Source organism: Lepisosteus platostomus, chromosome 12 (assembly GCF_059453375.1).
Source record: "Lepisosteus platostomus isolate fLepPlt1 chromosome 12, fLepPlt1.hap1, whole genome shotgun sequence".
NCBI lineage: Eukaryota > Metazoa > Chordata > Actinopteri > Semionotiformes > Lepisosteidae > Lepisosteus > Lepisosteus platostomus.
Genome location: NC_142622.1, coordinates 19702786 through 19716573, shown reverse-complemented (window position 1 = coordinate 19716573; position 13788 = coordinate 19702786). Strand labels below are relative to the sequence as shown.

Below are 13788 nucleotides of genomic sequence, written 5' to 3'. Positions count from 1 at the left end.
CCTGGGTGTGAGTAGGTCCCAGAGCATGTATTAATTTAGGTGGTATCCTCAGTTCTCAGCCAGTCAGTGAGACCCATTGACACTTTTGCTTTTTTGTGTAAACTTCATTCGGAGCCACACTCTAAGAGTTTGATGTGAAGAATCAGAACTTGAAAGTGTTATCAGATTTTTTTGCCATTTTTGGTGTCATTTACATCTTTCCGACACCTGTGAAACATTGGATCCGAAGGTATGCATTGCAGGCATCAATTAGCACTATCTGAGGTCTGTGACTTTTTTTAAATCCTCCCCCACTTCATTTGGAGTGCTGCTAAAGAAATAATTACTTTTTTGACAAAAATTGAAGTGTTAATTTACTATTATCTGTCATAATTTGTGCTATTCTTACTTTACCTTCATTCTCGTTTCCCAGTTTAATTGTGTTCCCTGTGTGCAATTATGTCTGTGTTCACTTTCACAGAAAATTCCCTATTGTTAGGAAAATTTATTGCAAAATCCTTTGGTCTCTTAAAGTTTTGCTGGTCTGTTGGTTCGGCTGGTCTGCCAATAAAATGTGTTTTACAAAGTAATAGTTCCTGTCTTTCAGAGAGGGTCGGTTCAGTGTGTTAGTTTATTGTACATTAAATCGAAATATAGGAATCCATCATGAAATCAGTTAATTAAAAAACTCACACACTACATCTGAGTAAATATTTTTGGCTGAAAAAGGCCCTAAGTCCAGTTTCTTTAGCTTTTAAGTTGTGTTAGAAAGTGAAAACGTTTGTTGTTGTTATTATACTGTTGTTCTTGTTTAAAACCTATGCAAAAATTATTTGTCACTCATTTTAAAAATGGAAAAAGAAGTTTCAATGAATCAAAAACTCTAACTGATGCACAAACGTCCAGGTACAAACTATCAGATATATAAAAGTAGATATGACACTTCAGTTACTGTATAGTATGACACTCTGAAAATAAAAACAAATTAAATTAGGCTTGTTCCATTTTTATTTACACACAGTAACCCATATTAGCAAAGTGAAAATAATATTCAAAAACATTCTGAAAATTAATTAATATTACAACAGTAAAATACCTTATTTGGATATATGAATTACCCCCTTACAATTGCATTTGTAAACTTGCTCAGGTATAACAAATCACCTTACAGATCACAAAACAAACTAACTGGCTCCCACCTGTGATCAATTGTGGTGATTTTGATTAGTTCAGAAAAGCAGCTGTTTCTAGAGGATTCCACTGTTTGGAAGTGCATTTCAAAGCAAACAATCCACTATGGGCGGAAAGTTGCTTTCCAAAGAACATCGAGATAAAGTTGTGGAAAGGCACAAGTAAGGAGATGGGTATAAAAAGATTTCAAACGCTTTAAGTATCCCATGGAGCACAGTCAAGACCATAATTAAGAATTGCCTAGATCAGACCGTCCCTCCGAGCTTGATGACCGAGCAAGAAGGAGGCTGGTCAGGTGAAAATGTACAACAAAAGGTGAACATTTTCAAAGGGGTGGTGACTTTCTATACTCACTGTATGTGTCAAAAATACCACAATTACTTTTTTTATTTGTTACATGCAGATTTTATGTTACTGTTGAATAACTGGGTGTTTTTAACAGTCATTAATCAAATCCTGTAAGAAATATGTCTTAGATGATTGGGATACTTTTAGAGATCTACACACTTTTAAATATATTATAGTGATTATAAATCTACACATGCCTATACAATAAAATGGCAAGTGGCATTTAAATCCGATAGGATTTATTGACACTGAATGTTGATGCAACAGGCAGTGGCTAGCCCCACCACTAATAGGGTTAAACATTTGAATATGTCAGTCAGTAGCAGCAGTCTCCCTGTGAATACGAGAAAAAAATATTTCTAGTAAATCACCAATTCACATTAGTTCTAATGACTCCTGAACTTCCACATATTTCAACATTAATTCATTAAGGCAGGAATGGAGGAATCATCAGTGGGTGAATCTCAACAGCCTGATTGAGGCCGTTACGTTTTATAGGAGCCATTTTTCAAAGCCCCTCTGACAGCACTTGAAGTTATTAAATTTCTGAATCAAAAAAGAAGGCAAGGAAGAACAGGACAGAAGGGGGGAAAGAAGCTGTTATCTGCAGTCCTGTTCTTGTGGCGTGTGACCGTGACGGTACCAGCCCGGGATTAGGTTAAGGTGCTCGTCCACTTCTCAATACCAGCACTATATATCAAGGCGGAGCACTCCACCAGCCTTAAAACTGGCTTAAGCTGCCTCTGGATTCCAGCCAGGTTAGGTGGCATAATGAGATTGCCTGGATATAACCATATCCCAGGGGACAACACTTCTCCCAGCACGGCACACTAACTTGGAACCCTATCCGAAAATACACGTGAGAAATACTGGAGATCAATGTAAATTCAAACTCTTTCTCTTTCATTATTCCCAAAGTGGAGGAAAAGCAGATGGGTAGCACTGCAGCCCACATCTGACAGCAAAGACTTGAGACAGAGGTTGGGCTGCAGGACAGAATTGCTCTCCATGCTTTTCTTTGGATTGGTCCTGTAGGTTTAGTTTTGACTGGTCAAGGCAAAATGGTCACAGTGCAAGTAAAATGTGACTGCTACTATAATATGTAGGTTTCTTTAGCAGTTTTGAGTGTTTATGATAATATACAGTAGACTAAACTCAAACATGCATACATGTACAATATATCATGTTAAAGGTTTATTATAGTATATAACAGTATGCATTAAAATATGTTACACAGAATGCATTAAAATATGTTACACAGTATCATCACCCTTCAATAATCGACTTCTTCTGTAGCACTCTTCCTCTGACTTCAGTCTTGACCTAATCTTGTCCATCTTTCTAATAAAAGATTCTTGATTTTGATGTCTTCCTGCAGAAACTTTTGTACTTGGTCTGCCATTGATATTTTAGACTGTTCCGTTTTTAGTAACACCCATACACTTGCTGTGTTCCCTATATATAATGTACAAAATATAATATATACTCATTTCCTGTTCATTTTTTCTTTTCTCTTTTAGGAATTGTTTCCAAGTCCTTTGAATGCCGTCTGAAAGGCCAGGGAGCTTCCTTTGTGGAGACAGACTCTGCGTTCACTGCGGGGGCCTCAGACGACTCTTCTCATGCGAAGGAGAGGGTGGTGAGAAGCTCCAGAAAGCCGCTGGCAGCCCAGGCTGAAGCTGTCCAGCAGGTCATCATCATCCAAGGTTTCCCAGAGGGCTATGGGGGGGAGTACGCCATCGATGCCTCCATGGAAGAATCTGCTGCAGCCACACTCCAGACCCTGGCCATGGGAGGACAGGTCACTGAGGTGGTCCACATCACAGAAGATGGCCAGGTCATTGCCACAAGCGGTAGCAGCGCTCATATGAGCAGCATGATTCCTGGGCAAATAGAGATACCAGAAGGAACAACCCAAGTGGTGGTGGTAGAGTCTCCAATGGAAGAGGCTTCCTGTGAGGAGCTGATGGCAGGACAGGAGGCAACAGTCCACACCACAGAGACCTCCTCTGCTCTAGATGCTTTGCTGTGTGCTGTCACGGAGCTGGGGACCGTGAAAGAGCAGCAACAGCAGCAGGGCCTGGCCAAGGCAGTAGAAGACGAATCTCATGGGGAGCCCTGCGAGAGCGAGATTGTAACTACTGAGATGTCCGAAGAGCCTTCCACAGAGGAGATGCAGGTTTTCCACGAGGTGCAGGAGGGAGCACAGCCCATGGAGGTCGTCACCCAGGTTGTGCAGTCGTCTTCAGTGCCCACTCCTCAGGGGTCATCATTTAAAGAGGTTGTGCAAGAGGTCCTGCAGTTTGCAGTGTGCGACATGGCTACTGCCGGCCAGCTGATGAAGGAGGGCTTGACGCAGGTCATCGTCAACAACGAGGGAGCTGTTCACATGGTGGCCAGGGAAGGATCTCAGATCATCATGCAAGAAGACGGTCATGTGATCAGCATGCCCAGTCAGCACATGGACCTAGTCAGCTCAGATGGAGAGATCTCCCAGATCATTGTCACAGAGGGCATAGCGCATGCAATGGTCCAGAACTCCAGCCAGAATTTTTCTGGAGAAAACACACATTACATTGTCACAGAATTAGATGATTCCACTCTGCAGGTGGAGGGGACAGTGTATTCCCAGGACACACCAGACAAAAGCCCTTCGCAATCAGCTGTGTACCATGGGGAAGAATGTGCCACGGTGGGCACTGAAGGGGTGGATGCCAATGTGGTGCCTTCTCCAATGGTGAGCGAGCAGCTGGCAGGAATGGTGGTATACTCAGACCACACCTCTCAAGAACAGGTCATTGAAGAGTGTGAGAATGCAGTGATGCAGGAGCAGTAGACATGTCTAGAGTCACAGTCAGTATGCAGATGGAGACTCCAGTCATGTTGTTAAGCTATGAGCTAGCATTTTTTTTCTTTTTGAAATGAAGTATCTTTTGGTACTGTGTTGGAAATACTCTTGATAATGTATATTCTTTTTTAAATCTGTGTGATCAATTCTCAGGATAATATCAATTTCTGTGGTTTAACTGAACTTTAAAAATCAGATTACACAGGGAAATACCTTTAGTTGTCAAAATAAAAACCAGACACTAAGGAATTAACCAAATATGATAGTGTACATGTCATAAAATGATGCCCAAATCAATCACATTCAGCACAACTTTGGCATTTTAAATTCTGTGCAGACACCAATAGATTGGTATTTTGATTCTTAACACAGAAAGTGGCAGGAAAATTTATTTTTAGCATATAATTTACTTGCAGTGCTCTGTAAAAGGGAAAGTATAATGGTATTCTTTGTTATTTTTTAATAGCAGCTGACACTATTTAGCTTGAACTCCATTCTTGCAAGCTGTTTTGTTTGTATTTCATGAAGAAGTCAGTAGAATATGTGCTTAGTTTATTAGTTTATACACAACAAAGAAATGATAAAAAAGAGTGCAGTGACTTCCAACCTGGATGAGATGAGATGTTGTAGTGTTACTTGCTGTTGAGAGGAGAAACATATCTGAAGGTGTAAAACTTTTTCATCAAACAAAATTAATAAAGAACTGGTGTTGCATAAATATGTGGTTTGGTTTGGTTTTTGTCAAAATGATAAAAATCGGTGTGTTAAAACTTTTGTGCTCTGTAAAACGGGCAATTTTTCAGTATAAGACCTGCATTCTTATTGTTTCTACAATCATTGGGTGTTTTATAGCTTCCACATTTCATTTAATTATTTAATTATCATTGATATGTACCCCTTACTGTAAAATTAATCTAAAATTTCATTTGGCACGTTTATCTGTGTACATGTATGTAAGGGACAACCCTTGTCAAATCTACTAAGACATTTCCATGATCTCTGCCATGAGTAATACAGAGGCAGGTACTGTAGGATTTAGTCAATTCTGCCTCTAACAGTTTAGAAGATATGGTCATTAAAGACTCAAGCACACACAATCGTTTACTTAATTCTACAGTCATTAACTGAAAGCAAATGCAATTGATCTCTTTTGCATTGAATACAAATCTATTCAAAAGCTGAGGCTTTTTGGCCATGTTCAAAGTTTTCCCAAAATGCACAATTCCTTTTTAAAGCCATGCTGACCAGTCACTGATAGGGAGTTTCAGGTTTCTTGAGAGCTGCCAGACACTTTTCCAGTTATTGACTCCATAGTAGTCAAGACTAACGCACGGCCTGGTTTTCTGTACAGGTAGTCCTAACCTCGTCGGAACCTAACCCTGTCGTAAGCTGATGTCGTGGTGAGTCGAAATTTGCGATCGCATGTATCGCGATACTACACGAACCATACGGATGTGTAAAGAATTAACATGCATAAATGTTACATTGTGTAATACGGATTTGTTATATTTTTTCACTAATTTTACTTTAGCCTGTATTGCTAGAAGGATTAAAGGCATACGCTTTTGGATCTGATCTTCCATCCAAGTCACTAATAGTTTCTCCATTTCATGAATAGGGCCTTGTCTTTTTTTCGTTATTATTGCAGCTTTCATAGGCGCTGATGCTTTCACTGCTTTACAAATTCTTTCCTTGTCCTTTCATATTGTGGATATTGTTCGAATGAGAAAGGCCAAAGTCTTGTGCGATTGTTGATACTAATTTTCCATTTTCATGCTGCACTATTATGTTCACTTTCATTTCTAAATCTATTGTCTTTCGCGTTAGTTTTTTTCCTATCGGCACCACCAGAACATTTTTTACTGGCTAGCCATTTACTTGCTTACCACCCAAATAATAACATGCAGCAGCACGGTGTCACGTAGGCTGATGTCATCAATGTTAGACGTTACAACCAAATGCCAGGACATGAAAATAATATGCAGTAATGAACAGTAATATAATTAAGGGGACGGCCGTCATTAGTGCAAGTGGTCATAAGTCACCTACGTTGTAAGTCGAGGACTATCTGTATAGACTTTTCACAGTGTGAGGACTGAATTCCTATTTGAGGACTATGCAATACCAATGAGAGAATGGACACAACTACAGCATATAGACTACAATAAGGCCAGGTTTTCCACTCGTGACTCCATATGACCTGGGGAGCACAGTAGATACACCACTAGGCTACAGTAAATATTGTGCCCTCGCCGCTCCACACCGCCGGTTCATCCCACAACACCTGGGCACGAACCCGGGTCTCCGCTGTAACGCAACAGGGAACCAGCCATATGAGCTAAAGGAGACCTCCCCCAGCCCAGGCAGCTGATTTCCCTGCTACTGTACATGTAGGGAGGGTGATGAAGTCACCTTGCCCAAACTAGCTCCGCTACAATATACAGCACTGTTTGAAATGGATCCACTGGCTTTAGTACTGGAACCAGTCTGCATTCCATATAAAGGCTTTGACTGCCTTTTTCAGTCATGTTATTCCCCTTTATACATGATGACTTACATGGGTTTTCTGTCAGGATGGTTGTATTTTAATACCTGACAAAAGAGCCTACTCATTAGAAATACAGTGCCTTCAGAAAATGGAATTTTTTCACATTTTGTTCCTGTTACACCCCCAAATTTTAACACATTGAAATAATATACAGTATGAAATAATTTCTCCCAATAACACAATAAATTCAACACATTTATGAATCACAGAATATTTTTGATTCAAGAACATTTGTTCCTTCAGAATGAAAGACTTACATGTCTCATTTAAAATAGTATTGACACTCCCCCCCCCCCCCCCCAAGTCAATACTTTGTACATAGTCCTTTAACTACAATAGCTTTGCACATTTAGATTGTAGACTTTTTGCCCATTCTTCAATGCAAATTTGCTCCAACTCTTACAAATAAGCTGGAGAGTGTCGATGGACAACAGTTTTCAGGTCATACCATAGATTTTCTGGGCCATTCCAGAATACTAACCTTCTTTTTTTCAAGCCATTCCTTGATAGTTTTTGCCATGTGCTTTGCGTCATTCTTGTGCTGGAAAATGAATCTTTGCCCTAAATGCAGATCTCTGGCTGACTGAAACAGGTTCTGCTTAAGGATTTGCCTGTATTTGGCTTCATCCATGTTGCCCTTGATAGCAACAAGCTTTCCAGTTACTCCTGCTGAAAAGCAAGCCTAGAGCACGATGCTGCCACCACCATGCTTGACGGTAGGGATGGGGTTAGCTGGGTGTTGGGCTGTATTTGGTTTGCACCAAACATAGCGCTTTGCTTTCAGGCCAAAGAGCTTAACTTTAATCTCATCAGACCACAAAAGTTTCTTCTAAAAGGTTTCAGGTTTTGTCACATGGCTTCTAGCAAACTCCTGGCGTGACTTAATGTTGGCCTTTCTCAGAAGTGGCTTCCTTCTAGCCACTCTCCCAAAGAGGCCGAATCTGTGAAGTGCTGAAGAGATTGTCGATGTCTGTACAGTTTCTCCCATTTCAGCCAAAGAGCTCTGCAACTCTGTCAGTGTTGTAGCTGGCCTCTTGGTCACTTCTCTGGCAATTGCCCATCTCGTCCGGTTGCTCAATTTGGTAGGATGGCCTGAGTTTTAATAATAATAATTGCTTACACTTATATAGCGCTTTTCTGGACACTCCACTCAAAGCGCTTTACAGGTAATGGGGACTCCCCTCCACCATCACCAATGTGCAGCATCCACCTGGATGATGCGACGGCAGCCATAGTGCACCAGAACGCTCACCGCACATCAGCTATCAGTGGGGAGGAGAGTAGAGTAATGTAGCCAATTCATAGAAGGGGATTATTAGGAGGCCATGATTGGTAAGGGCCAATGGGAAATTTGGCCAGGAGACTGGGGTTATACCCCTACTCTTTTCAAGAAACGCCCTGGGATTTTTAATGACCACAGAGAGTCAGGACCTCGGTTTTACGTCTCATCCGAAGGACGGCGCCTGTTTACAGTATAGTGTCCCCATCACTATACTGGGGCATTAGGACCCACATGAGCCGCAGGGTGAGCGCCCCCTGCTGGCCCCACTAACACCTCTTCCAGCAGCAACCTTAGTTTTTCACAGGAGGTCTCCCATCCAGGTACTGACCAGGCTCACACCTGCTTAGCTTCAGTGGGTTGCCAGTTGTGAGTCGCAGGGTGATATGGCTGCTGGCTTTTATTTATTTTAGTAGTGTCTGGGGTGTGCCATGTTTTTTCCATTTTGTTACAATCACTTCACAGTGCTCCTAGGAAGGTCAAAAGCTTTGCCAATCTTTTTATAACCTTCTCCTGCCTTTTTCCTCCTAACAACTTCATCTTGAAGTTCCACAGGCAGCTTCTTGGTCTTCATGACAGCAGGACTGATCTGATCTGCTGTTTTAGTTGTGAGGCCTCACAGACAGTGATATTTATTGTGCAATCAAGCAATTGAACACAGGTGGATTCGAAATGAACACAGGTGTACCTTGTTAACGTATTTAGTGTGATCTCACAAGATAATTGAATACCTCACCCAATTTATGTCGTTAAAACAAAGGGGGTGAATACTTACCAAGTAATTTTCAGATTTTAATTGTTAATATAATTCTGAAGACATCTAAATACTTTATTTCATTTTAACATTATAGTGATTTACTGTACTTCTACAGGAGTGGAAAAAATCCCATTTAAATATGCTTTAATTTGACTTTGCGACACAACAAAACGAGAAATAATCAATGGGGGTGAATACTTTCTGAAGACACTGTAGCTTGAACTTTTTATATAGAAACCTTACCACAAAATCTAATAAATGTTGCATCATGTCACTTGCTGAATTAAAGAAGATTTCTGTGTCCAGAGCAGTGCTAGAGGCATCAACACTGATGAAATACTGAAAAACATAAAATAGAAATTATATTTGAGAAGCCCAGAGTGTATCCGTACTGCGCAGTTTGGGTTGTGGATCAGGCAAGGCCTAATGTACAATTGCTAATAATGTTAATGTACAATTTTTATACAATAGAGGCATAGTTTTGGGAAACAGTATTACTCCCATTTAGGTAGTGCTCATTTTAATTTGACAGAATTATACTAATACAGTTTCCTAACTTGGATCAGCTTTAAAAAGGCTCAGTGACTACATTTGTACATGTTTCAGAAAGTGCTTGTTTTCCTGTCTTTCCTGGAGTTTATGGAGTAAAGAAACTAGATGCATCCCTTCGTTTAAAAAATAATTACAGGAATTTTTCGTTGCTTTTGCTTCTTTGGAACCTGTATGTTTGCAAAATGAAGCCAAATTATTTTTGTTACTAATACTAGTTAGGAAGCAATAGTAGAGGTATTAAGCTATAAAATGCTAAAACGTCTTACCAGTGGTGTCTGCAGTGACAGCTTGAAAAGCACTGCAGCGAAGACATTAAAAGGAACATCATCTCTGAATTTTGAAGCTAGTCTCAAATGCACCTTGTCGTATGTCTGGCTCTGAGAGGTCAGAACAGAGATACATCACCCATTTTTGTGTACATCCGAATACATGAGAGGGATGAGTGAATCAGATGCGAATGCTGGTATTTTTCTCCGTGAGCTTTGATATGAGAACTTTTTCCTGGTGTGAACAGAGAAAAAAAAAACACGGGAGATGGAGACTACTACAATGACCTTGGCCCCAGACCGAATAATCTACTTCATGTCTAATTTCAAAGAGGTTGCCTGGCTTCTCCTCTCTCAGTCCTCAACAGGACACTGAAAGCTTGAGAAAGAGTTTAATCATTAAAGGCCTGGTTTACAGAAATTGGCAGACTTAGTTGACCGTGTTCCGCCTGGTAACTAATTTTGACTCTGTATCCTTAATAATCCCCAGAGTCAGTCAGCTACAGATCTTCCAGCCCCAGTCTGTCTCTCCTTGCTGGCTAAGAGCATCACCAGACACAGTCTGGAGGGGTTAACCTTTCAGCTGCTTTATGCGGTGCTGACACAAACATGCTGCAGTTTACCATTAGTGATTTATGTAGGATAAATATGTCTCAGGTGGCATTTAATCCTTCATAAAACCAGTGTAGCTTGCAGTGTCAAACCAGAACATCTGATTGTACTCACATCGGGAATGGGAGGCGGCTGTATAAAGGTTACGTGCCGGGTGCTGGTTTGCCGGCAGAGGCTGTGAGTAAGAAAGACACTTGCCTCTTGCCAGCGGTGTGGCTGTTGGTGTTTTGTGGCAGATGAACTGACAGGACTTAGCAGGAAAGCACACAAACATACATGGCAGGCACTCAGCTTGTAAAAACTAAAAAGCGTCTCATTCTGTAGTTGCCAAAATACAATGTTCTGGTTGTAAAGTTGTTGTAAGGCCCTGCCATTCACAAGCATGACTGGACATACGCTGCCATCAAACAAAGACTGGGTTCATCTGAAAATTGGTGGCACCTTGAACTCTTGAGAAATTAACGCGCCATCTGTACAATTATGGATTCTGCAGGCTGCGCCTATTATACAATTCTGACAAGAAGGAGATTCCAGGGGAGAAATCTTTGAAATGTCATTTTCCTGCTGCCACTCTCAAGCACTGAGCTCTTACTACTGTATGTTGAAGAACAGGAAAGAAGTGAAAATGGGCTTCCCCGCCAGACACACATTACTAATCTGTATTATTCATTCATTCATTAAAATATTTATTTAAAACAATAGCAGGGGCAAATAATAATATAAATTACAGCCAACCTTACCCATGTATTGTTCAGTAAGTCTGACATCACAGAATAAGATGTTGTCATGGTAAGGAGTCATTAGATACTGTACTTCCTAAAGAGTATTTACTTATGAGCAATTTTATTTTGTCATTGTAGAAATAGTAGTAAAAGTAATAGTATTAAGATTATGGATTTGTCAGATGAATGTTCCATAGTTTAATTAATGAGTAATCCCATACATCCTATTAGTAGTAGTGTAATTACTAATACAACTTTTTATTAAAAGTGGTCTGTAGTGAGGCTGAAAGACTGTGCCAGTTGAAAGTGAAACAGATTATAGGTAGATTAGGCAGGACCACTGTGATTTTCTATTTAGTTAGGAGTATTATGGATTTGTCTGTGTTTTCATCTGGTGACATCAGTCAAGTTACTCAGATGTATATCTGCTGGTGAATGTGAAACATATCCTAGAGAGCGACAGTTACAGCCATTCTGCAGTTGTCCTGTTAATAATGACCTGCAATGCTGATATTTACAGAGAAGTTTGTCAGGATTTGAATAGCGCGTGAAGCATTTGTTTGTGCAAGTACCTCATAATAAACATAATATATATATTATACCGCAATACTCTTATTAAATAACACATTAATTTATATACCTCATAATGTCATTACTGAATATGGAAAAGGAGAATGGAGAGCATAAACAAACTGATTTTGGAATGTTCGCATCGTCCTTTTTTAATGCCGAATATAATCTCTGCATAGATGGGATTTAGGATAAGAGTGTGTCTTCTGGGAGACATTTAATTATCTCTCTGGTCTGTATTTCCAGTCCTTATTTTCCCAGTGGACAGACTGTGGGCAAACTGCCCACTCTCCAGCGCCTGAAGTAAACAGGAAATGTGCCCACAGTTTTGTCACAGGGGAAACTGCGTCCTGCACACTGTGAAAAAATCCTACTAATTCTGGAAGCTGGATCCCCCCCTTCAGAGGTTTCACCAGCTATATTTCTTTGGCTTTCGCACTCCCAAAAATGCAAAATCACAAGTCAATCAGCTTTGTGCATGTTCCTATTTATCAAAATGGTTTAAGACAAAATTCATTTAGGGATGGAGATAGGGCATGCCTTTAATATACTGTACTTATTGTCTAAACAACAAAAAGCTGTAAGTTTAGGGTAGCACTCTAACATTTGTTTGAAAACCAAAAGGCAAGAGGAAATCTGTAATCACACCACTGTGCGGTCTCATTTTTTAAGCTTCAGTTTAGATGTTAGAAATGTAGACAAATAGGTTACAGTTGAAAAATGTAAGTATCTGTGGTCAACAGAAGGACAACCATGCTCGGGGAAAAAAGGAAGGGCCTTCCCTTTCATTTGCTAGGTTCAATAACTATTTTCTAGTGTTATGTTTAACAGTTTGAGATTGTTTACTTATTAGGCAAGCAGTTAATACTAGGAGGTGTAAAACATCATTGGCAAGAATGTATGCTGTTCACTTAGCAAAATAACAGAAGAACTTGTACTAAAAAAGAGTAGAAAGAGGATTAATTTTATACTTTGTGATGTAATTGTTAAGTAACACAGTAGCCTATAGCATTTTGTTTTCATAGTGATTTTTCTTCTTTTATTAATGTTTTTAAAGGTACAGACTGAAAGACTAATAGATTGTGTGATTTACCCTGTCTGACTCTGACTGGACAGAACACTGGTGGTTTCAATCAATACTATGGCCTCTGGAAAGAACTTTAACATCTTAGGACAAGTTTAATGTGTCTGTATTGCACTCCGCAAAAGCTCTTGGGCCTTTTTAATCGAACTAGTGATCCGATGCTTATCATGCAGACATTAATATTTTTTTTCAAATTTTCAACCTAACCATTTGCACTGTTTCAAAAAAATGAGACATGCAAGAGCTCCCGAGCAAATTAGCAGTTAAAAAGCAATAGCAACACAACACATCGGGAAAGATTGTGCACTGACAATAGGACATGTGCTAGGCTTGCAATTTTTGCTTGAAATCATTTGCAAACATATACAGCATTCTAACAAAGCTAATGGATATACATTTGAATCCTATTTTTTCTCTACTACCTGTGCCTAGTATGAGCAACATAGTAACATGAACCAGCAATCCTAACAACTTTTTTATGGTCCTGTGGAATATTTAGGGAGCCTGATTTTGAGGAGAGAGAGGCTCATTCTAATGTTAATAGAGATGTGGACTGTATATTTTCCACAAGTGATTCTAGTACAGTCTTAGTTCAAACTAGCAGGTGCTTTGTTTAATAAAGCACTCCAGAGATCATTTGAAATGAAAATATCAACACATTGAAGCTCTCAAGACCATTCCTGATTTAATCGAATAACTTAACTTACTAAATTGATGAAAGCTGACGTGTTACAAGTAAAAAAATGCCACCAAAAAAGGCCACCCCTGCGACAGGCTGACAATGAGGCCTTGACTTTGCTTTATCTTTTCTTATATGTTAGTGTCAAATTATCAGAATCCAGACTTTGTTTCTGTACCTTGAGTACTTCTTTGTTCACTTGTTTGACAAATAATAACAATAAAAAAATTATCATTGTATTATGCACTATTTCCAGTGCTTTTGTTTTTTAATTGTTTTAAATTGAGCAATTATACCACAGATACTCCTGTGCCCACTCCATCGCACCTGCTTCTCATGTAATTATTTAATTG

The 13788-nt window shown here is 39.7% G+C and overlaps 1 protein-coding gene across 2 annotated transcripts in view; it reads left to right on the top strand.

Annotated features, from left to right (window-relative positions):
* LOC148651236 (zinc finger protein 407-like) overlaps nucleotides 1-5084 on the top strand; it is a 226718-nt gene extending 221634 nt beyond the window's left edge. For both annotated transcript variants that reach the window (XM_088601298.1, XM_088601299.1), the window contains exon 9: nucleotides 3039-5084. In XM_088601298.1, the coding sequence (XP_088457424.1) occupies nucleotides 3039-4354 (1316 nt within the window). In that variant the 3' untranslated portion in view covers nucleotides 4355-5084. The remainder of the gene's footprint in view (nucleotides 1-3038) is intronic.
* The last annotated feature ends 8704 nt before the right edge of the window (nucleotides 5085-13788 follow it).